Below are 24,387 nucleotides of genomic sequence, written 5' to 3'. Positions count from 1 at the left end.
CGAGTTCTCGCACCGGAGGCCCATTCAGTGTGTGACTGGACAACAGCAGCAACTTCTTGATTGGATACAGTCTGGGCCGACACGAGTAATGACTGGACATTTGTGGCTATAGAATGGGACAGCTTCTCTGCCATGACAGGCTGATCTGTAGAGTCTCTGAGAGTCTGTTGGACGGCTGTATCAGACAAAACCGCAGCTTCTGCAGTGAGATCATGAAGAGGTTCACTGACTAGTCTGTGGCCAACATTCTGACAAAAAGGGACACGGCTGAGAGCGTCAGCAACCGTGTTTTTGGGACCAGGCACATACTTGATTTCAAAGTTGTAACTGGCCAGCTTTGACACCCATCTTTGCTCACAACAGTCCAATTTGGGTTTAGTCATAATGTGTGTAAGTGGATTATTGTCAGTCCAGACGGTAAACTCATGGCCTTTCAACCAATGGCTAAACTTCTCACACACAGCCCACTTCAGTGCAAGAAATTCCAAACGATGAGCTGGGTAGTTCTGTGACCGGGTCAAAGACTTGCTAACGAACGCAATTGGCCTAGCCACTGTGTCACCTTCACGTACCTGGGACAAAACGGCTCCAAGGCCATCCAGTGAGGCGTCAGTCGACAGCAAAAATGGACGACTAAAGTCTGGATGAGCCAAAACCACAGAATGGATAAGGGCCTTTTTGAGGTCTGTAAATGCCTGGTCGTGGTCAGCAGTCCAGTCACCTGATTTCAGTTTGCGGCCCACTACAGTTCATTTGGGCTTTCTGCCTTTCTTCTGTTTCTGGCCAGCCAGCAGATAAAACAATGGCTTTGCGAGTGTCGAATACCCCGGAATGAAGTGTTGATAAAAATTTAACATACCCAAGAAAGACCGTACACGTTTCTCAGAAGGTGTCGCTCCATCCGACTCCATCAAGTCCGCCACAGTCATTTTGCTTATACTTTCAATAGTACAAAGAATAGAAAAAAAAACAGGAAAAAATAAAAACCAGAAATTAACTAATAATTTACGTATTGATAGCAAATGCACAGTGGCACACATACATAAAACGAAATCAAAGCGCCAATGCAGTGCAACGGTACCCTCTAGTGGACACAAGAAGAATATGCAGCAACGCCGGGATCTGCTCAGAGGCTGATAAAAATGATCCAGTTGTAGGTCACGGCACCAGTGTAGCGACCCTCTTTCATGCACGACACAAGGTTTCACAATCTCTGGGTTTATTGCCTGCATTCAGTAAACAAAACAATACAAAAGTCAGGGGCCTCTGTTCACGACTGCAATTATCTTCAGCGCTTACAAATGAACTCAAGCTACGGCAAGCGCTGAAGCCCGTAAAGTGCCGAACGAAAAAAACAGTCGCAGACGCCCATGACTTAACAACCGAATGAGGTACCGGAAAATTAACAGTAATACAACAAAAACACAGATTTTGTGAGAATTCAAAAAAACCATTCAAAACAATCAAATTTCAACTCTGTTACATGGGCTGTACAGACTACAGCCCAACATTACACCACAGAGAAAATATTTAACTTTTAACATTTTTAAGAACACCTCAAATAATTCACCACACAACTTTGAATAAAAGATAAAATCTCAAAATGTTTATTTCAGACCATTTTACAACTGCGAAAGATATGGTTTATGCGCTACAGAAAAGGTAAAAAAATATCAAGGCCTTTTCATCTTTCTTTCAAAACACGCAACCTACTGAAAAGTCTCCAAAGCCTATAATGGTTATAATCATTGTAATAAAGGTGTTCATGATACAAAACACCGGAAAACCCTCCAAACTACAGATAATAACACTTTCCTGACAATAGACTACTTTCCATTAGCTTGTTTATGGTTGGATGATGTATTGAGCTTGTGGATGTTGTTCATCACGCCTGCAAACTGCTCCTCCTGTGAGAGGGGGGGATGTCATTATTTCAAAATATATGTCATCAGCTCACTCATGTTGGTACACACTAGTTTTTTATACAGGCACACTCTCATGTTAAAAAGATTCTTACCAGTATGTTCATGCGCTGAGCTGCTGCAATTGCAATGTTGAGCTTGCGCTCATCATCATCCCTCTCCTCCTCAATCACACCCAACCTGTCAAACAGCCAAATCCTGTATTTATGACTTCTTTATTACAATCAGTTGGAAATTGTTTTAAGTGTTAGTAGGAATGCAGCAAGGTTTCCCCACCCACAATATTTTGGTTGAAACCGATGATGCACTTCTTGGTCGATTTTCATGAAAAGAATATGAAATGCATTTTCTGGATACATATTTAAATATATTAAATGCTAGTTTTTCTCTTTTGTCCTTTGTGTTTTTGTTGAATTTACGTATTGTTAGTAGAATCAGAGGCTAGAGCTGGAACACTTTTCGAGAAGTTTTTCCAATAGCAGGATACCCTGGACACCACTCTGACACAGATAAAAACTAAATTTTGGCAATCGAGTGTAAGTGATATTTGAAGCCTGCTTTATATACTGTACCTTTACTGGAGCGTTGTAAAACCGCAGTTGAAATTTTGGATTGTTTTTTATCATTGACAGTTATCCTTTTATCAATTATTTTAAAAGCTCTGTTTTTTTTTCCATTGTTGACCAATATCCTTCCTTTAGCTAATTTAACAATGTTTACTGATAAACCAGGACTCATTTTTGTATCTGAAAGGAGCAGAGACAGAGACAAACTTGACATTCTTCGAAGAAAAACCTGATGCTGAACAGGTCAATTCTGAAGATACTGTTACAATGGTAACTTGTCAAAATCTAGTTCGCTCTCTTTGTGAAACTGTAAGTTACCCCTTGTTCTTTGTTTACCTGCTTTGTGAAACAGAAAAGGCTGCATTTCTTTCATATTAGGGTTAAAACACTCAGGGTTCTTACTAAGGGCCCGGTCACACAGTCTTTTGCGTCTGTATCGCGGGTAAAATTTTGCGATTTTTTTTTTCCCGTGGTTGCCCGCGGTAGAAAATGCGCAAAATTGGCCAACCCGCTGTTCATCCGTGGTATGCCCGCAAAACAGACGCCGGCGATTGTTCCGCTTCCTCATCGCGTCAGTTCCACGTCCTTTACGCGTGTGGACCACGGGCATAAAAGCTGCCGAGCCGGGCTGTAGAAATCATAACCGCTCAAGACACAGTCCCGTGAAGATAAAGATTTCAAGCTATGGCACCGAAGAAGAAGCCAATATGTTATTATTGTAATAGTTTTTCATTTTTATTATCTTGTTATGAAATGAAAAGAAATGTCAAGAAATAAAAATGGATTAAGACGAGGTCACTACGGTGACGGGGATCCATGTTCACCCCTTTTGTCTCGAGCACAACTGACGTGTGCTCGGCAAATCGCGCTTTATATACGCAAAGAAAGGCGTTTAACCGTCACACGCGTTACACACGCTAACTCACGTGATAACACCGCGATACAGGCGCAGAACAAACGTGCTATGACAGTGCTCCACCCGCGATTACCCGCTAAAATTTCGCGTCCTACCCGCGTGTAACCACGTCTTGGCCGCGGCCGTAGCACGTCCTAGCATGTTCGTACCGCGTCTTTATCTCATGTGTATCTCGTGTGCCGCCCGCGGTTACCCGTGGTCTAAAGTTTTGAGCAGCGCAAAACTTTTTCGCGCGGCCAACCGCGTGTGAATTTCTTGCCGCGTGTAAAGCACGGCTGTATCTCGTCTGTATCGCGATCTCAAAGCGTCCGACAGCGTCTGCTTCACGGGCAGAAATTTCTGGCCGTGATTCAGCCTCGATGCGCCCGTGAAAGGCTGTGTGACCGGGCCCTAAACAATGTTTGTGAAATGGACCCAGTTAGCAACTTAATTTTCTGGATTGATTTTGTGGGATACGCGGGTTGTAGCCTGAGGTACTGCGATGTCATGTTTGGAAAAAAGAAAGTATTATTGGAAGGCAAAATATTTGACCCCACGGATGGCTTAAAACCAAAGATTTGGCTGAATAATTAAGCAAAGCAATATATTTTTCAAATGAGAATACCACTTCAAGAATCTGTGCATAATTTTAATTCTAGAAATTTATTGATTTAAAAAAAGGGCTCATGGGAGCACCTTAGAACAGCTTGGAATTTTCGTATCCCTGTTATTTGTGTACTGTCCTCTCCTGTTCTCTTTGCAAATTATTCGATATTTTCTCTCCTTCTTTTGAGTGTCTATTAAACCATTTCTGCACCACGGACTAATTTATTGTCTGGTATAATTTCTGCGGCCGGCCCACCTACAACATCTACCTATCCTTCCATCCATCCATCAATCAATCAATCAGTCTGCACCCCTTATCCTCAGTAGGGTAGCGGAGCCCATTCAAGCTGTCTTCGGGCAGTGGGCAGGGGACACCCTGAACTGGTCTCCAGACAGTCACAGGTCACACAAAGACAGACAATTCACACCTAGTCACACCGAGGGACAATTTGGAATTAACCTGTCACGCATGTTTTTGGGAATGTGGGAGGAAACCAAAGTGCCCGCAGGAATCCTATGCAATCATGGGGAGAACATGCAAACTCTGCACAGGATGGCTGGTAACTGGATTCGAACCTATGACCTCACACTGTGCCGCGGACGTGCTAACCACTCATCCGCCGTGTTGCTCCCACCAACAGCATTAGAACTAATAATAAGCCTTAATTAGCTCTCTTATCACTAGGGAGCTAAATGACATACATTTGGTTTTATCTCCTCATTATACTGTTAATACTTCTGTTACTACAGTGTCCTTCTTTTTTATGTTGAAGGCGCAGGTGATTGGGAATCAAGGCTCAATCGCCGCAATAAGAGCACTGTTGACACAGTAAAAGGCGTTAGATTGATTCGCCTTTTTTGATCTTGAAGTCGCCCGCGATTGGTCGATTATTGTACAAAGTTGTTTTGGGCCCAATTCATTCCGTTCTACAATGTGGCTTTGTAATGAAGCATTATGGTAATGAGTTTAGCGAAAACAACGTTGTACAGCGTGGTACCGCGAGTAAAAATATTGTGATGACGAGATAAATCGAAAGCCTTATACCATGTCATTGATGACGCTCTCAATGCCACGTCCTCGGCTTGATTCCCTTTTGCAATCCATGTTGAGCAAATGTGATGGGCAGTATGTCTCGACTGTTTAACCATCGCTCAAATATAATAATTAACCACTGTAAAGTTTTAAACATCAAGGTTGTTATTGGTTCTAAATGAAATTGCATGCATAAGCATTAAGCAAGGGCAACTTTTTCGATTTGTGCGGCCCGGTACCAAACGCTCTGCGGCCCGGCACCTATCCGCGGCCCCGTGGTTGCCGACCACTGTACTGAACTATAAATTTAACAGTTTTCTACCTGAAAGTGGCTTCAGCAAGCTGTTCCTCTCGCTGCGCCAGTAGATTCCGCAGATCCTTCATTTCGGCCTGCAAAATCGCATTCTGGTCTTGACTTTGGTTTATGAAGTTCTCCAAACGTTTTGCCATTTCCAGCTCCCGCTGAGTTACTTGGTCTATTCCCAGCCGAAGCTCAGAGAGTTCCTTGGCATGCTGTTTTGAGTTACGTAAAATTTGTAAATAGTTGCCCAATTTGAATATCGATTATTGGAGGGCAGGTAGGACATACCCTTTCCAGAAAGCGGAGATCCCCCTGCTCAACCTGAAACCCTCTTTGCTTCCTCTTTTGGATGTCTTTGATCCAGGGAACTGGTGCACATGGTTTCATTTCTTCACGCTGAAAGTAAATATTACATTGCTGGAATAACTTTGATTGATTGATTAAATTTTAGTTAGAAGGTAAAATGTCATTTTCTAGGAGTCAAAAATACACTGTGATCGTCAGACATTTTCAGGAGCTCAGTTCTCAGAAGTGGAAGAATATGCGCTTTTGTACATTTGCTTATTTCGTAATAGATGCAAACATTTATTTAAAAGATTATTCTTATATGCAAACACGGGGCAGCACGGCGGCACAGTGGTTAGCGCGTGTGCGGCACAGTTCTGAGATCAAACCTTCCTGTGTGGAGTTTGCATGTTTTGAATTTTGAAAAGATAAAACTCGGCTCTTTAATTCAATTGGTCCAAAAAAATGTGTTTGAATGATTTATTTACCACCCATATTCGCTACAGAATGGTTGGAGTTTTGGCCCTCAGTGCATTTAAATCCCAGCCTTGGTGGCTCCCGGACCTTTCTAAGAAATGCTTGGAAACTGAGAAAAAAAAGGGAGGGAAATATATCCAAATCTGGTTATTGTAGAAAAACAAACACAATACAAGCATGTATTGCAAGTCTGTAAAAATGTTGAGAATAAATATTAAATGAGTAACTTTTATGTATGAATCCCTTTCTTATTTGAAAAAGGCTTGAATGAGCTCCATATGTTTTCTGACCACTGTACTACACACATAGAAACATAATTATTAGTGATAGGGTCGCTCATATCTGCCTGGCGTTTATTCTTTTTTTTTTTTTTTTGCACTCACAGTTTTGGGTGATGAGATGAGGGGTTGCTTCATTTCCAAATCTTTTTCAGCTGTTGGCAGAGCTTCAGAACTGGTTTGTCTTTTCAATGTTTTTTCAAGGTGCCTGTGCGGAGCACTTTGAGTTCTGGTGACAGGCTTCCTTCTCCGAGCTTTAATATCGCTGCAAAATAAACATATATATATATATATATATATATATATATATATATATATATATATATATATTTACATATATATATGTATATATATTGATTATTGAATGTCTAACGTGTTTTTACACATTTTTTGAGGCAAGACGCCCATTTTTTCTATAAAAAGAAATCTTTAAGCATTCTTAAAATGTTTCAACATTAATTTGAAGCACTCTTTTCTCGTTTTTTAAGAAAACATTTTCTAAAATGACAGAATGAAATTCTGTCATTTAAATATGAAATCTTCAACCAATTTTGCTATAATTTCTCATCTTTTTTTTCAATAAGATGACAAAAACACCTTAAACAAGTGAAAAATATATTGCCAATTGAACAGTCTTTTTTACAGGTTTCAGTTTTTTGAATTATACAAAAATCTCATCTCATCTCATCTCATTAGCTGCACCGCTTATCCTCAGTAGGGTCGCGGGGTTATACAAAAATATGTAATTGAAATCTATAAAAGTATGTGGTAGTTTAAATAATGTATGTTATTATATCTTTGCAGTTCGATGTCATGCACCCAGGTTCCTGTGTCTTTTTAAGTTTCCTCACTAATCATCCCCCCTCCCCTCCTTCTTCTATTGCTTTCTCCTATCTCTCTCTACCTGACCTTTTTGGTCACCCACTTACAGGTTCAACTTCCCTCCTCACAGTTGCGGTCACTTGTCCTCATATAACTATCACTACCCCTCCTCGTCACTATTCAAACACTCTGTTCCCTTGGCTCTGTGCTAGTTTAGTTTGGTCTAGATCAGGGGATGGTGTCATAAGAGATGGCTCAGCTAAAAAGTCTCTGTAGTGCGAAGTGGAAGGAGAAGAGGACGACGAGGTGAGCGGAGAAGATGAGGTAAAATTTTGGACTATTTGATAAAGTTTCAGGAGCGAGCAGAGAGAGTGGGAAAGGTGAGATGGCACAACATTCATTTGGACAGGTAACTTTAAATTAGTTTTACCTGGTTATATCAGTATCAGAAATTATTTTCCCCCCATTTTATTAACACTCCACTTATTGAAACATAAATATTTTGTTTGTTTGTTGTACATGATTCAATTGTTTGTTTGTTTCTTGTACATGATTCAATTGTTTGTTTGTTTGTACATGATTCAAATTGAATCGTTTCTCCGGCGCCGTCACGAATGGCAGCCACTCCAGCAGCTCCCGTGTTATTTTCGATTGTTCTCAGTTATTTTCGATTGTTCTCAGCTTAGGGATGCTGCTGGAAAAGTGAATTTCCCTTCGGGGATGAATAAAGTATCTATCTATCTATCTATCTATCTATCTAGTTTGTTGCCACCCCTGTCATGTGCCAAATGTTTTTGTCCCAGCATTTTGTCATTTCAGTGTACCAAACCCTTCCAGATCACAAGTGCCGCCTGACAAACCCCTTGGATTGTCACCTTCTTTTATTTGGTTTCCTGAAACATCGACCCATTGCCTGCATCTTGGACGATTATTGCCTCGCTACCTGACTTCCCTGTACGAATAAAAGACTAAGTTATTGCACTAATCTGTTTCTGCACTGTGCTTCAAAACCACCTCTAAACAATGGCATGCCTTTGAGCAATTCAAGACAATGTCCTATGGCACTCTATTGTGGTTGAAAAATACTGGCCTAACTGACCTGTCAATGTAATCTGTCAAATCCTCCCAACAGAGGATCTTTTTGATTGAAACATTTAAATATTTACCCTGGCCTAAGTAGCATCAATGTCCCACACTACAAAAGTGTTCCCTCTCCCAAAACAAAAACATCCAACCAAGGACTTACATGTTTTCTTTATTAAAGGGATGAAAATATCCAGCCAACGAAAAAGCTTTCAAACTGAAAAATAAACCACTTACCCATCTTTGAAGCTCTTGGATTCCTGAGGTAGATGCTGAAGTGATGATTGGTGTGGGCTAAATTTGCCCAAGTCTTTTGGAGGAACGTACATGGGCTTGGCTTGTTTCCTTGATCTTTAAGAAAAAAGTTCAATTACTTAGCTACACCAACAATAAACAGTAGATCTTTTTGTCAACGTACTTGCTAACTGGGATGTGTTGTATCTTGGGGCCAAGTGATTCTGTTATTTGGTTGAGAATAGAAGGCAGAGGATGCAATTTCTCAATTGTTTCCTGAAGAATATAAAAGCTCTTTTTTAATGTGTGAAGCAATCAAATAAACTCCCTGATTAAATGATGAATGAATAAATGAATCAATAAATAGGTAAGTTGTCACGGACCAGGAACGGAGACGGGACGCAATTGCGTTCGTTTTACTCGGTTTTTATTAAGAAAGAGAACAGTGCTTGCAGCCACGATCCGATGATCGTCGGTCACGGGTAGCAGATAGCAGAAACACGGAAGTGGCACTTCCGTGTCGAGCGAGGGTAGTCGTTGGCAGCGAGAAAAACAGGTCGATGGCCGGGGCAGAGGAGCAAAAACAGAAACAGGTCCAGAAAAGAGGTCGGCAACAGGTATCAGGCAGGAAACAGGACAGGATAGTGTCAGAGAGTACAAAAGCTTGCCTAGCTGGGAGAATAGGTTTGCAGACGGTCTGACGGGTTCCTTTCGGAAGACGGGAGTTTAAAAAGAGTCCAACAGCCAATCAGGTCCCGTGGCTGTTGGCGCCAACGGGGCAGCCAGAGGTGCCCTGGATCAGTAATCATGACATAGGTAAGTAAGTAAGTAAGTAAGTAAGTAAGTGAGTGAATGAGTAAGTAAGTAAGTGAGTAAGTAAGTAAGTAAGTAAGTGAGTATGTGAGTATGTGAGTATGTGAGTATGTGAGTAAGTGAGTAAGTGAGTAAGTAAGTAAGTAAGTAAGTAAGTAAGTAAGTAAGTAAGTAAGTAAGTAAGTAAGTAAGTAAGTAAGTAAGTAAGTAAGTAAGTAAGTAAGTAAGTAAGTAAGAATATGATCGTTTTCTTTCTACTTCCCCATCTTGTTTTGGAGCAATAGCGTGCCGCATAATTTACATCACCCTAATATATTCACGACAGAGCTACAAAGGGGTCACATTAACCGGTTCGCAGTAATTGCCAATGTTGCACAGAGCAAAGCTAGCTAGTGACTTGCCACTGAAAGCAAGTTATATAAAAGGTTTTATGTTTACCATCGGAATGTCATGAGAAAAATAATGGAACCATTGGCTTCCAAACTGTAAATAAATGTGTGTCTGATCTCAATTTATTGCAGATAATTTACTAAAAAATGTGACATCTATACATCTCTTATTATTTAATCTTGACATTGCAATTACTATCATCAAATTATTCATGTAGTTGTAATTACTAAACTTTATGATTATCTATGTCATTTGAGGGATGTTTTTACTCCTGGTTGAGTTCACTTGATATCCCGTCCAGTCGTCTTGCATTCTTTGCTTTTTTTTGGGGTGATCTGGTTTGCGGCAGGAATATTGCCAGATCACTTGTGAATTCCAATGAGTCTGTTTAATATGGACACGATTAAAAAAAGTAATTCGGTAAACTTCCACTACTTTCATAGACTCTTCTTTCAAACCACGCCCATGGCTTATAAAACACCCCCCCTGCCAGCTTTCTGACGCTTTCTGGTGAGCGCACATTGTCTTCTTTAAAATCCAGAATGTATTCTGTTTTTGTTTTATTTTTTTTCATTGAAATAAAACCCTCAACGGAACTCCACTTCACAATTTTTGTTTTACTTGCTATAAAGTCTCACTGAACCTGGATGTTCAAATTGAGCACGAAAAAAGTTCCCTGCTTTATAGCCTAAGCAGTGATACAATTGAGTTGAAGGCACCAATTCTGGTTTTTTTCTTCCGACCTGAGCCCTGAGGCAGATGATGTCAACCAGCAGGCCATGTAGAACGGCCAATCGGAGCGGTAAATCTACATAACCATCAAAAGAACTCATTTGAATCTCAGTGTTTGGATTAGACACTGTTTGGAGAAAGCCCCTCATTCTGTCCCAGTGTTGCTCCAAGAAGTCATTCATAAAGAGCATGTACTCCTCCTTCTCTCCAAACCTGAAAGAGAAACAGGACATGAACTCAATAACTCTTGTCTAAAATATGTACATTAAAGGGACACTGTGTAATGTTTGACCACTAGATTCCGCTGTATGGTGTAGTGCAACCAAAAACCAGGTCTACAAATTACAAGTAAGAATATAAACTAAGGAGACTGAAACTGACCAAACCGCATCATTTTCCTTTTAATTGTTTTCCCAACCCTTCTCAAAGCTTTTTGTTTTTAGGGGTACCTTTAGCATATAAGCACCTTCTAAGTCACTCTCATGTTATGCAAAATAAAGTAAAAGATTTGCAACCAACAATATTTAAAAAATACATTTACTAATAAAATAATTTATGTATTTTTTCATATGACTCAAAGCAAAACTGTTTTCTTACCAAATGGTTTAATTATTTATTAATTTTTACCAGTAAGAGGTGCTTCTTCAGTGAGGTTTTTTCATTCCCCCAACGAAAATGTTAAAAGTATAAGGAAAATATGTTAAAAAATGGTACAAAAAAGTATTAAAAATGAAAATTTGTTGATTTGGTGACCCCAAAATAGTGATAGGCGCGAGCTATACTTTCCCCTCATGTACACTACCGTTTGGCGTCACCCAGGCAATTAAGTGTTTTTTATCAAAAAGTCACTTTTATTTATCAAATGAGTTGTTTGATATCTGTATTATTTTGCCCGTATTAATGTTTCTTTTGTTGGCCAGTCTCAGATATTGCTTTTTCTCCACCACCTTGCACCTCAGAGTTGCCTCTTCACCGTAGATGTTGACACTGGTGTTTTTCGGTTGCTGTTTAACCAAGCTGCTAGTTGAGTATATTTCTCAGAGACTCAGCTGTACTTGTCCTTTGTTTTGGTTGTACCTCCCACTTGTTTTTCTACTCTGTTAGTATAGTTCGCTGAAGGGAGTAGTGAACACCGTTGTAGAAGTTCTTCAGTTTTCTGGCAATTTCAGGAATGGAACAGCCTTCATTTCTTAGAACAAGAGCAGACTGTCAAGTTTCACATGAATTTTTTTTCCTGGCCTTTCTGAAAGTTGAATCACATCCACAAATGTGTTGCACCAGATACTGGACTAACTCAAGGAAGGTCAGTTGTATAGCTTGTCTATCCAGCTAAATCTTTTTCAGCTGTGATAACATAATTACACAAATGTTTTCTAATCATCCATTAGCCTTTTAACACATTTAGCAAAAAAAAAGGGGGGGTTTTAGAACATCTATTTAGATATTGCATTCTAAAAAATACATTTGCAGCTTAAATAGTAATTTACCTCGTTAACAATGTATGGGGTCTATTCCTTATGAGTAATACGCTATTTTCATTTAGGAAAACAGTGTGTTTCTCACAATTATTTCGATATTTCTAAGCGACCACAAACTTTTGAATGGTAGTGTATATCCGAGATATCATATTCAAAACTGTAATGTTAGCTACAAAAAAAACACTTTTTTAATCCCCTCCTGGCCCTTTTCATATTTTTTAACTTAATGTTTAATAGTACTTAAAGTTTGCCCACCCCTGCTCCAAATAATACACAATGTCCCTTTAAGCTATTTTATGGGCGGCGTGATAATTTTTTTTAAAGGCATTAAAAATAAGGCAACTCACAGAGTGAAGTTGGCTAAGTTCTGAATGACTTTAGCAATCAGGGTGAGTGTGCGAAGAGTGTTTGGCTCCGGGTACGGTTGTATCAAACCAAAAAGAGACGGACTGAGGATAGCCGAACACAAAAACCGAAGGAAGAGAGAAGAAGAGATAAGACGTTGTCCAATCTCGGGCCTTCCTTGGTTTTCACACAGTTGTGTCCAACTGGAGAAAATCTTGTTCAGCTCTTCAGGAAAGTGTCTAAAAACAATCAAATGGTTTTAAAGATGTTATAAAGTACAATAAACCTTTTTCGTCATGTGGGCTTTGTTGTCTCACCCATGGAGGTCAATAATTTTTTGCACCACTTCATCACACACTTCCCTCAAGTGCCTCTGATTGCTGGATAATTCAGAAGCATGACATTTGCGGGGGTCGACTTCACAATTATTCCCCATCGCATACAGGCGGATAATAAAGTCGCCTGAAATTTAGGAAAAAAGCGCACTAAGAAAGAATTTATGATGAAGAGTTAAATCCATTTCATATTATTTACCAAGTGTGTTGATTAGGTATTTTTGTCCAACTAGCTTCATATATTCATCAATGGCTTTAGTAGCGATGGTGTTCTCTCTGAAAATAAGTGCCTCCTTCTCTCCAAGTCGTTCAATTTCGGCGGAGGCCAAATCGACAAGAAACTCCTGAAACATGATGACAATTACATTAGTTTTTTATACCTTTCAAGTTCAGCCAATTGCGTCACTTAATAATGATTGCAATTCCCCTTATTAAACGATAAGAAAACTGTACAAACAAACACGGCACCTATTTACGCATAGCAAGACAGACTGTGTGGCATTGAACAAAGATAATTTGTGTAAACAAGTTCATTGTATTTACCGAATAAATGCTTGATTGAGGATAACGTTTGCTAGTGTTTTTTAGCAATCCACAATAACGATGTCATCTGCTACCAGTGACCGAGACAATTCAGATTAGAGCCGATAAGATTGGCATATCTATCTATCTAATTATTTTACCCGTACAAAATTAGTTTTACGGCGTACACAATTTAAAATGATCAAAAAACATATACAATACAGTGTAAAGGTATCAGTTGACAGGTTTGGTTTGTGTTTGGAGATTGATGTTCCTCTCTCAGAAATCACTCAGTAAATTCAATAATTTCTAATTTATAAGTATAATTTCTCTCATTTCATTGTTTTCTCACTTGACTATTTTTCTCCTCAATGTTTGGTGCTCCACACTGCAGTAGGTCTAGTTTTAGAATTAGATCGATCTAATTTGAGGTTGTTGCAATACTTTTAATTGCACCATTGTTACAACGCACAAGTAGATCATAGGCTGTTTGGCTGCATTTCATGGTCCTCTTAAAATATTGAGAGTGGACCACAAGCATGATGGCGATTACAAATATGAGCACATATTTACTACTGCACTGAAACAAAACACGAATGAAGGTTGCCTCGGATAAAATATGAGACTGATATTTTAGAAAAGCAGCAGGGCAACCATACTGTGGAGAAAAGTAGCAGATTGTAACACAAACGTGGAAGATATCTTTGTGTTGCCATTGGTGTTTGCCGTGGTACGGGACCAAATTGCATTTGCTTGTCACCGAGGACTAAAGAAAACTTAAGCGACCTGACATTGATGGCAATAATACAGAAAGAGAAGTGTTGGGATTTTAATAGTTAACTTTCACTACTGTTCAATTCATATTTATCCAATCCGGACTTTATTCTTGATAAATCTGAAATATTGTGTAAATATTCAATAAAGAGTTGTTAACCCTCTAAAAGGGTGTCATAAATGTTTCCATGCATATTTTTTTGTATTTGGAGCGCAAGCGTTGTGGAATAGAGCAGTTCTCTGGTTTCCTCTGTCCCACCACAAAATAAAACAATTATAAGTTGCACTGTATTTAAAATGGTTAAAATGTAGCAAAAAAAGTACCTTTGCTTTCCCGATGCTCTGCAGCACATGCACGAGCGCTCCAGCCAGCTCTTCCTTTTGTATAACATTCAGGAGTGGCTCTAAGCTTTTGCACATTTCTACATAATTCATGGTAACATATTCAGCAAACTCTTTGTATTTCTCCATCGGAAGGACCTGAAGATTCTGGAAACGGGCCTTAATGCGGAGGGAAGCCTGTGGCCCCAGATTCTCTTTTGTGGCACCTGTCCCAGAGACTTTGTAAGGGATGATGGGATACCACTTCTCCTGATAGGTCCTTCCTTGGATATCCGCTAAATTCATATTCACACTACCAATTTGGTGCAGACAGAACTCATCTCTGGAGCTGCGCTTTTTTCTGGGATCTTCTTCGCGAAAAATGTGCAGGGTGATTTCTGAGATGCAGGGAAGGTTGTCGAGCTCAAAGAACTCTCCCCAGAATAATTGACACCCTCCTGGGCCACCCACGTTGCCACTCATACTCCCAGAAGCGCTGTCAGAACTTTCCCCAGCCTGACCGGAAAACTTGCAGACAAGGCGAGTGGTTGTTCGAGCAAAGAGAGTCCCATCCAAGTGTATCTCGCAGTAGTAACGTCGTTTGGGTGGTAGATCCTTTGCTTCTTTAACCCAAAGATTTAGGGAGTTCTCTGAGCGCTCAATGTTATCCTGTGGACCGTATTACAGTATAAGTTTCTGAGCATTTTCTTTAATGACTGGTTAATACTTTTTCCAAATAGATCACCTTATTGGGCTGGGCAGCCCTCCTTAGGTCTTCAATCCAGCGATCACGCTCAGCAGTTGAGGAACAGCCAAAGCAATGCGTGTTATCTGAGTTTATGACCTATAAATGCAATATATGTTTCAACCTCAGTTCGCTGTGAGATCTTGTCTGGTGTGCCACAGAAAATTGCCCAATTTTGTCTAAATGACGACAACAAATTAACTGTTTGTACTGCAAGAGTACTTGTGCTTGATTTGATTGGTCTTTGTGAGACCTTAGAGCAAACAAAAGGAGTTTTTACTGTTAAATGATGCTCCTCCTTCCCTAAATTTATAAGTTTATATATGGCGCGTCATTGCATATGCAGACAAAATAGTAATTACGGATGACTTTAAAGTCCACATAAATTCTACATCTGATTTGCTTGCTGTCACACTTCTGTCACTTGTTTATACATCTGGTTTCAATTTAATTATTGATATATAAATTCATAAAGATGGAAACACTTTAAACCCTGTTCTAACCTGAGAAATGTATCCTTAAATGAGTTGTTGTTGCCATATACTAATGCTATTTCTGATCCTTATTTTGTTAAATTTGAAGTGCTATTTAAATATGTTTTTAATAAGAAAAGCAAGGGTCTTAGCCGCCACAATATTTGTCCTGCTACAACATCTGCTCTACTGGAATTTCTACCGATAGCAGCTGCTTTTTTCCCCTTGTACTTTGGTCCTATTGGTACTCTAAGAATTACTTTATGGCTGTTTTGCTTAATGTGATGCCCCTACAGCATAAATCTAGGCTAGAAATCAATGATCCCTGGTTTAATGAAAAAAGCAGGTCACTCGAACAATATTGCAGGAAACCTAAATGCAAATGAGATGTTACGAAGCTTGAGGTTTTTTAATGTGGGTGTTATAGCTTGATAAATTATAAATCAGCTCTTCATTTTGCTGAGGACACTTATTTCTTTAGGGTTATTTCTCTACAAAAAAATGACCCTGAATATGTATATAATTTGCTAGCGGCTTTTACACAGCAGTCGGATACATCAAAGAGCTCCACCTATCTAGCTCTGAATTTATTTTGTTTTGTTTTTTTTTATTCATGAAAAGCTTCAACTCCTCTGTGAAGAGATTTGGGATATATGCAGTGAAACAGGGTCAAAGCTCAGGGATTTGGATGCTATTGGAGATGATCAGGAAGGCGGCCGCATGTAAATTTTCTCCGTTTCACATACATGTCCCTTGAAAATCTTACACAAGTTTTCAGAGCAGGAAGGACTTCTTTCCTGTTTGACCCAATTACTGGCTCACTGGTGAAAAATTGTGAGGACATTTGAATTTCGACATTGTTGATACCCTTATGGCTTAACCCCACTAATTTAAGGCAAGACAGCTTAATCTGATACACTAATATTTTTTTTCATAAAATAAACAATACATACAACAAAGTGTAATTCACGTACCTCAAAACAGTATTTCTCTCCTAAAATGGAGCTGTGGACTGGTCTGATCACAGTACTGGCATCTGAATTTAGATCCAGACTTCCAACTGGATTAACTGAAATTGACACAGACTCTTTGGATCCGTAATGCCTTAAATAAAAACAGATTAAAATATTTGAAAAAGCAAAGCATTTATGTTTTAACAAGCTTGACTCAAACATTAATTTCAAACATTCTCTTGAATGTGTTGAGAGTTTGTGAAGACAAAAATACAGCAAAAATACAATGTGGTCAGCAAACTACATAATATTGAAGGGAACAAAAAAGGCAACAGTTTCAACAACAACAACAAAACGGATGGATGAAAATCCATGAATAAAACCAAATCTAGAAGGGGGAAATGTAATTCATATAAAAACATCTCTTTCCATATGGACATAACCAGGAAATTTAAAAAAAAAGAAAATATTTCCAAGCTCAACAATATTGAAAATACTCTATATACCTGTATGTCCGGAACAGAATTTTGTGGTCTTTCAGTATGACTTCCTGTCCCCATAAACAGAATGAATGTGATATCATGTCACATTTTTGATAAAACCATTAATAAAAGATTCTTTCTAAATAGATTGAAGCAATATTGCTATTAGCAGTGTCCGACAAAAGATTTAAAAAAAAAACTGGAAATAACACCTTGAAAGAATTTTGAAATAAAATTCTGCCCCTCCATCTAGAATAAACTGAGCCATTAAATCAAAACTTTTAAAAGGTAAGAATAAAATCGTGTACGTGTGCGTCTTTGCATGTCCTCGTGACTTATTATAAGGATTTCATCTACCTGCATCCTTTGTTTATCCCCACGAGGTTCATTTGAGTGTTGCTATTCCTCCTGGTCTTGCTCTCAAGTCGTCGCTTAATCAGTGCCTTCATGGTGAAATGTAACATTTCAAAGGCATTTAAAACATCTAACCACATAGGTAGCCATTTAAGTTACCCATTTCACACTCACTCGCACACCGCCATCTTCTTTCTTTGGTCGAGGGCTCACGTTGTCAGGACTACATTCTGAACAAATATATGCAAGAAAGATACAAGTTAATATGTTTAGGTCTTAATAAATCCATGCATCTAGTTTAGACAATTGGATTTCTGGGTTAGGTTTCAAAGCTCTCTAAAATGTCCATGGCCACAACAAATTTAGCACAACTCATTTACAGTTTTCTATGGAGTAAAGTTGACATTTCAAATATATTCCACAATACAGACCGCACTACATAGCCTCAAGTCTGTCAAGTCACAATTGTTTGTATAGCCATTATTTACAAAGAGTCTTACATAAGCTTATATATTTCTTAAATTTTATGAAATACTTAATTATGTTTCGCTTTGCCAACGGCACACACTTTTTGAGCTTTCTTTTTTTCTCTCAGTTGTATTACTTAATCGTGACATGAGCTTCACCCGTTGCATTTCACGTCTGATGACCAATACACTCTCGGAAGGGACGCCGAACTATACAGGCGTGCTGAATTATGCTTGCCTCGCCCAGTCAATTTTAATCCAAACTTGATATTATAGTCATGGCGACATGTTTTTCTCCTGCAACAACAGTCTTGTGATAACGCAGCACTATGATAAACAGTTTTTAACCTTTGACTACATGAACAAGAACTTCTTTTCATTTTTCTTTTAACATGAACCGTTCCAAACCTAGCTTCTCACAAGATAATTTATAGTAACATTGCTTTTCATCTTTTGCTTAGTGGCTGAAAGTGTCAGTTACCACACAAGTCAGCAACTCCTGTCATCCTTGCAGATTGAGGACATGAAAGAAATAATTGCAGTTTAGTTACGTTTTATAGCCAATGTCAAGTACATAAAACAGTCTTAACACACATGGTCTTAAGCACACATAAAATAAGATACAGTAACTAATTATAAGAAAAGCATGACAGAAATAGAGGAAAATGAGAAAAATACAGTTAATACCTAAAATTTGCTAAATCTGCTGCTAATGGGATAACTATGTTATCTTGGTAATGCAAGGAATAATACTGATTTTTTTTTTTACATGCATTAAATGCAGCCTCAGAATTCATCCAAATAACCTAAAAAATGCATTTGTTTTGTGCACAAACCACTGTTGTTAAGGCATTAACTAAATTATCTTATACTATACACTCAATCTTGCCACTTACCGAACGTCCCACCACATACAATCCATCGTTTGAATCCCATCATTTAGTACAGAAAGGCTTTTTTTCGTCAATATTTCCCCATGAAACAGTCCTTCTCTTAGGAAGTTGTTGGTTTCTAAACAAGCCGGTCAATTGGAATGCTAACCTACTTATCTTCAATAAAAAGTCAAGTATGCCCTCTGCTTTTACTGGGCCAAGAACAACTGGTGATGCTATCTTCAACCCCTCTCAAAACAGGAAGTAATTTGGCATCTACTCTAAAAAAAAGGTTTGGCTACTTCCTCTGTGGCTGTCTGAAACACTCCTTGCTTTTTCTGACGTCAGTAAGGTAACACTATATAATATTCTATTAGTAACATTTATATATTCACCTGTGTCGATGTCCACAAGGTTTTGCATACTGAATTTGGAAAAACAGCTGTCTTGGTTCGAAATTTTGGGCTGTGAATTGGGCGGGAAAGCAAAGCAGGTAAGGATTTGTATTTACAACAAAAACAAGATTGTGTGCAGGCGATGATGTTACTTCTTCGTTGGTGCAAATGATAATCAACCCATCTTGAAGAACGCAGTTGCTAATGTTCCATAAGGTAACCTCCTGGGGTTGGACCTGGTCTGTGGAAAGAGACTCCAGCTCACCTATAGTGTGCCCGAACACAGTCAGCAGACAAGTAAAGAATTAAGCAAAATGCACTGATACACCTTAAAAGTATTCATTTATTTTGATGGGGTTTGGGGTTTTTAAGGGTTATTGTTCTATCTTCGTTATTCATTATCCGTTATCGGTCAGTTCATAAAACGCTACAAAGCCAAGGAGCCGGGACTCTTACTCTCAGCCAAAAGGCCAAGCTAAGGTCCTAGCCCTAAAGCCTTGCTGCGATCATTGCGAATGCACCGTTCCCGGAGGTACTGCAATACTGGGCCGATAGAAAACACAACATTCACTGGATGAATCTCTGAAATAGATGTCAACACATACACATTGGCTACATCTATTTGCCTGATAAGCATTAGTGTCACGGTTGCCATGGAGCCCAATTGGCCCCGCCTGTGTGGCGCCATCTACGGCTTGTTGACAGATTGGCTTCCCTGCTATTTAAACCCAGTCCTGTCACTCTCCTTTTGTCAGTCCGTCTGGGAATCTTCGTGTATACCAGGCTAGCCTTATTTGACCCTGACTCTCGCCTGTCCCGTTTTTTATCCCCTTTGTCTCCGGCTATGACCTGTTTGGATCCTGACCACGTCTGCTCTCCCGTCCCGGCTTACGACCCCGTTTTGTTCCTGACTACGTCTATTCTCCCGTTCTGGCTTACGACTCGTTTCCGACCCAGACCACGTCTTGCTCTCCTAGTCCCGGTTACCGACCAGTATTCCGCCCCGTATCTTCTCTCTTTCAATAAAACTTGTGGTAATTGTCACGCAAGTCGGTCCTGTTTCCGTTCTGGTCCTGACAATTAGCTGTGAAGTCCCTCAAAGGTCTGTTTTAGGACCTTTATTGTTTTAAAATTATATAAATGACTTGTGTATCGTATCATAGGAATTAAAATATATTATATTTCTTGACAAAAAGGGGTTAGTTACGAATACAGTATACAGGAATTACCGGCAGAAAACTTAACAAAGTCAAGGAGTGGTTTGATAAAAACAAATTATTCTTAACCGTGTCAATAATGGTTTTTGGGAGATCCGGAAAAGGCACTGGAATTCAAATAAACATTGGTCATGTTCAAGTAGTAAGAAAATAAAGAGTATACATTTCTCTGAGTGATATTTAGCCATGATATTAGTCGGGTATCAAATATAAATAGTATACAATCCAAATTTGCAAAAAAAAAAAAAAAAAAAAAAAAAAACATTGTAGTGGTGAGTAGACAGAGATATATATTTGACCCCAAAACCCATCATATAGTGTACATTTCAATAATTTTGCCTCATTTAAGTATTGCATAGAGATTTTGGGAAATACATATTACAGAGATGTAGAAAATGTTATTCGACTACTGAAGCTACAAACTTTTTTTAAAATGCTACCCGTAAAGATATTCTTTCATGAAATGATTATGAAATATATTTTTTTACTAATTTCTACTGATTAAAAGCAGTGTATACCATACATTTTTAAATACATATGTTAAAGAGGATTAGTAAATGAATAGTTCCTTTAGGTATTATACGTTATAGGACTTGCTAGCGGTATAGTTGCAAGTCTGAAATGCAATTCCTTTTTCTATAATTTTCCTGTCCTGTTGAACGGTTCTGTTTAATTTTGAATATGCTTTTCCTGAAAAAAAAGAACACAACAAATAGGGGTAGGCAGTTTAAAGCTTCTGCTTCAGCTTACCCTCTTTGGGCACATGTAATATATCATTGTATTGTTACAGCTGCTTTTGTGCAAATATTAAATGGTTTCATTTTGTTAATTAGTGGTTGGTGTTATCTTTTTGTGCTATGCCCAAATAAAAAGACACACCAAAAAATATGAAGCAGTCCTAAAATCCCCCCAAAAAACTGGACCTTATCATATCCTTATTACACTTAGCCACTCCCATTTGAAAGCGGAAAGGGACGCTGTGTCTCCTTACTATACACAGAGAGCCACACACTTCCTGTGGCATTTCTCCAGTGTCCATTTCTACCGAAAAGGTGAACAAGACAGCTGCTTAACCTGTTTGGAGCCTTCGGTTGTTTTAAATTGCCAGTTAATCACAAATGATACAGTCACCGTAGTGTTTTTCTTCAATCTTCCGTCTGTGAGCCTTTGACTCGAAAACAGTAGAACAAGTACAACTGGGGGACCATAAGCTGAGAGTTTGTTATCTAAGCTATTCTTGCAATTGGGATAAAATTACCATTTGTCAGGTAAAGCTCATTTGAACAACTCCATTGTAAAAAAGTACAAGAGTGAAATATTTGGAACAAAATTGGAGAAGACAACACTCTCATGATGGAGATTTATACTTTAATATGGGTACATTCCGACTACAAATCTAGTCTTTTAACGCAGTGCATGGGGGAGGAGTGATTTTCACTAACAAAACACTGTATTTTTGAGGTTACAAATAAAATGTTCCGGCTCACCCAAAGGTGCATTTCTTGTGTTTTAAAAATGTTTGTTCAATACTGCACATGCATATGTTTTATCTGTGTTCAATGTTGTTATTCTACCCCTTCGTCTTTGTAATTTTTAAGCACTGTGTCTTCCATAACGTCACTGTCTATGTAGTGCATATGTGGCAGGCATCCAGCATTCCATAATACGCTATGATATTCGCAACTGGAATAAAGCGGTTTGATTGTACTTTATTGTTGTCATGAACCAGAACTGGATCAGGACCCAAACGTGTGACGTTCTCACACAAGCCTTTTATTTTACGGGAAATGGGGACTCATGCACGTTAAGCAGTAGTCTGGCATGAAATGATAGGAAGCCAGAGGCCGACGAGATCGATACAAACTGCCCAAGTAGATATCGGACAGATGGGGTCGATACCGGACAGGACGGGACAGACAGGATTGATAATGAAACAGGATATCGAAAATAAACTGGACAACCAAGACGGGAACAAAAACTTGAGAGAATAATAAACAGGACAAAAATAGACGGGAACGAAACTGGAAATCGATATTAAACAGGACAACAATAGACGGGAGCAATACCGGACTGGAAATACCAACCGGGAAACAGGACCGGGTCAGAACCCACGTCTTGCGGGGCAGAGGTTCGTTGACGGACTGACCAAGTAAGAGAGAGCGCACTGAGCTTAAAAAGACAGAAAGCCAATCTGTTAATGAGCCGCAGTTGGCGCCACACAGGCGGGGCCAATTGGGCGCCATGGCAACCGTGACATTTGTATATCGCAGTGTATATTTCAACCAGTGTGCCGGGGCACACTAGTGTGCCGTGAGACCTTGTCTAGTGTGCCGCTGGAATTTGCCTAATTTCATCTTTCCAAAAAATCACGCCAGGACTCAGTATTTTTGCTATCTTCAGACGAGGAACTGTAATAGTCATCCATATCAGTAGGTGGGAGTACATTTTTATATACTTTTTATTTACTAATAATCTTCTCATGAGGTAGCACAGTACATCTATTAACTTAATTTGTTTAACAAAGCGAATTAAGATTGCACTGTAAAAAATAAAAACATAAAGTATTATTTTCTTCTTTTTATATACTAATTATCCGCTTATGAGGTAGTACAGTTAAATATTTGACAAAACTTCATTTTCAAACATTTTCGACGGACGGAGTGCCCCGGAACTTTTTTATAAATAAAAGTGTACCTTGGTTCAAAAAGGGTTAAAAAAACACTGGTATATTGTACTGTACTTATGGTACTCATTGTATTGTACTGTACATTGACTGACAGAAGAGGCTGTTGGATTGATTGGCTTCCACTGTCGAACCTGGGCTCCCTATTGTTTGCTCTGGGGTTTCTTCCTCTTACCAAAAAACAAACCTAAAGCTCTTGAACTCTTTTAGCAGTAAGTTATTTCTGGGCTGTTATTATTGACTCTTCTAGCCTTAACCCTTTTCAGGACTGTTATTTGGCCATTTTATCTCTCCTTCCATGTGCAAAGCATCTTTTGATGTCCCCTCTGCAACTCATAAACTCACGTCATTGACTGAGCTCCTTGTGTCTGCTTTTGGGTCCATATCCGACCAACATAACTGAACGATCCGACCGCCATGAAACTATCAGACTCATGGTGATACATGACCAGTCAAAACACTGCTGTTGTACACCAGGAGCTATCAATCCAAATTGTTCACTAAATAATGCTGCCTTTGCCCGCTCCATGGAAACCCTGGCCCAACGTCTCAATCACACTTCCCTGATTGGAATTCTGGGTCCCTCAGGAAATGGGGTGATATTTCTGCTCATCTCCTGGTAATTCTTTCGGAAATTTCACGTGGAGTCGACACACTGTGGAGTTCCTTCCCGTATCCCAGGGTGCACACATACCCCCATTTAAGAAGCACCACACTAAGCTATTAAATTCAATCACAGTATTCTTAAACAAATTAGTATCTTCATAGTTCAAATAGTTCATCCCAACCTGTCATATGGCATGACCGGGTCCGTGATTCCAAAGGAAGTTATTCAATTACTTTTGATTGATCTGTTCTATATTGTATTGATTTGTCTTTATTTGTGATTGATAAAAACATACTGAACATTGTTTGCAATGCGATTAGACATGGCACTCCATGATAAACACGTTATGAACACTTAAAAGAGGAAAAGAAAAATAATGTAAGGATAAAAAGGCAGAAAACATTTCCAAGGTAATATTCCTAAAGGTATTTGGAACTAATTCATGCCCGTTGTTTTTAACCTATTTTTATTTCAGAAATGTTTGACTACAATACAAATTAGGTTCACAATGTTTATCAAACTGCCAATAATTTTAATTAGTTCATTGATCAACTAATTTATTAATACATACTTTAGTATTTTCTTGTTTTGGACCACAAATATTTTGTACTGGTTCAGGGGTTACTTTGCTTAAAAATATTTAACTGAGCCATGTCACTCTTCCACCTGGACAACTGATCTCAAATCAGCACTTGTTTGATTTACAAATGTTGCTATTTACATATTCCCTGGAATTGCCCACCACAATGAGAACTTTTTCTAAATTTTTCACAATTGGTCAGTAGATATAACACAGATATTGTCACAGAGCGGAGCGGGAAACAGGAAATAAGGACACATTCGCGTAGATGTACTCACAATTTATTGGGGGAGGAGAGAGAGAGAGAGAGAGAGAGAGAGAGAGAGAGAGAGAGAGAGAGAGAGAGA

At 38.9% G+C, this 24,387-nt stretch overlaps 1 protein-coding gene across 1 annotated transcript; it reads right to left on the bottom strand.

Moving 5' to 3' along the window:
• Positions 1-1,578: 1,578 nt before the first annotated feature.
• rasal3 (RAS protein activator like 3) lies at positions 1,579-18,731 on the bottom strand. The gene is made up of 17 exons (XM_088343195.1): positions 18,583-18,731; positions 17,394-17,449; positions 17,223-17,308; positions 16,405-16,534; positions 14,958-15,056; positions 14,216-14,881; positions 12,795-12,939; positions 12,578-12,722; positions 12,263-12,499; positions 10,449-10,650; positions 8,687-8,778; positions 8,506-8,619; positions 6,469-6,628; positions 5,612-5,719; positions 5,345-5,535; positions 2,018-2,102; positions 1,579-1,907 (listed from the first exon to the last, which is right to left on the bottom strand). The coding sequence occupies exons 1-17, from the start codon at positions 18,623-18,625 to the stop codon at positions 1,827-1,829; spliced, it is 2,640 nt and encodes an 879-aa protein (XP_088199321.1). The 5' UTR covers positions 18,626-18,731; the 3' UTR covers positions 1,579-1,826.
• Between the last annotated feature and the right edge of the window lie 5,656 nt (positions 18,732-24,387).

This window comes from Urocampus carinirostris, chromosome 8, assembly GCF_059441175.1.
Source record: "Urocampus carinirostris isolate Australia breed hairy pipefish chromosome 8, RoL_Ucar_1.0, whole genome shotgun sequence".
Lineage (NCBI taxonomy): Eukaryota > Metazoa > Chordata > Actinopteri > Syngnathiformes > Syngnathidae > Urocampus > Urocampus carinirostris.
This window is presented reverse-complemented; position numbering and strand designations above follow the sequence as displayed.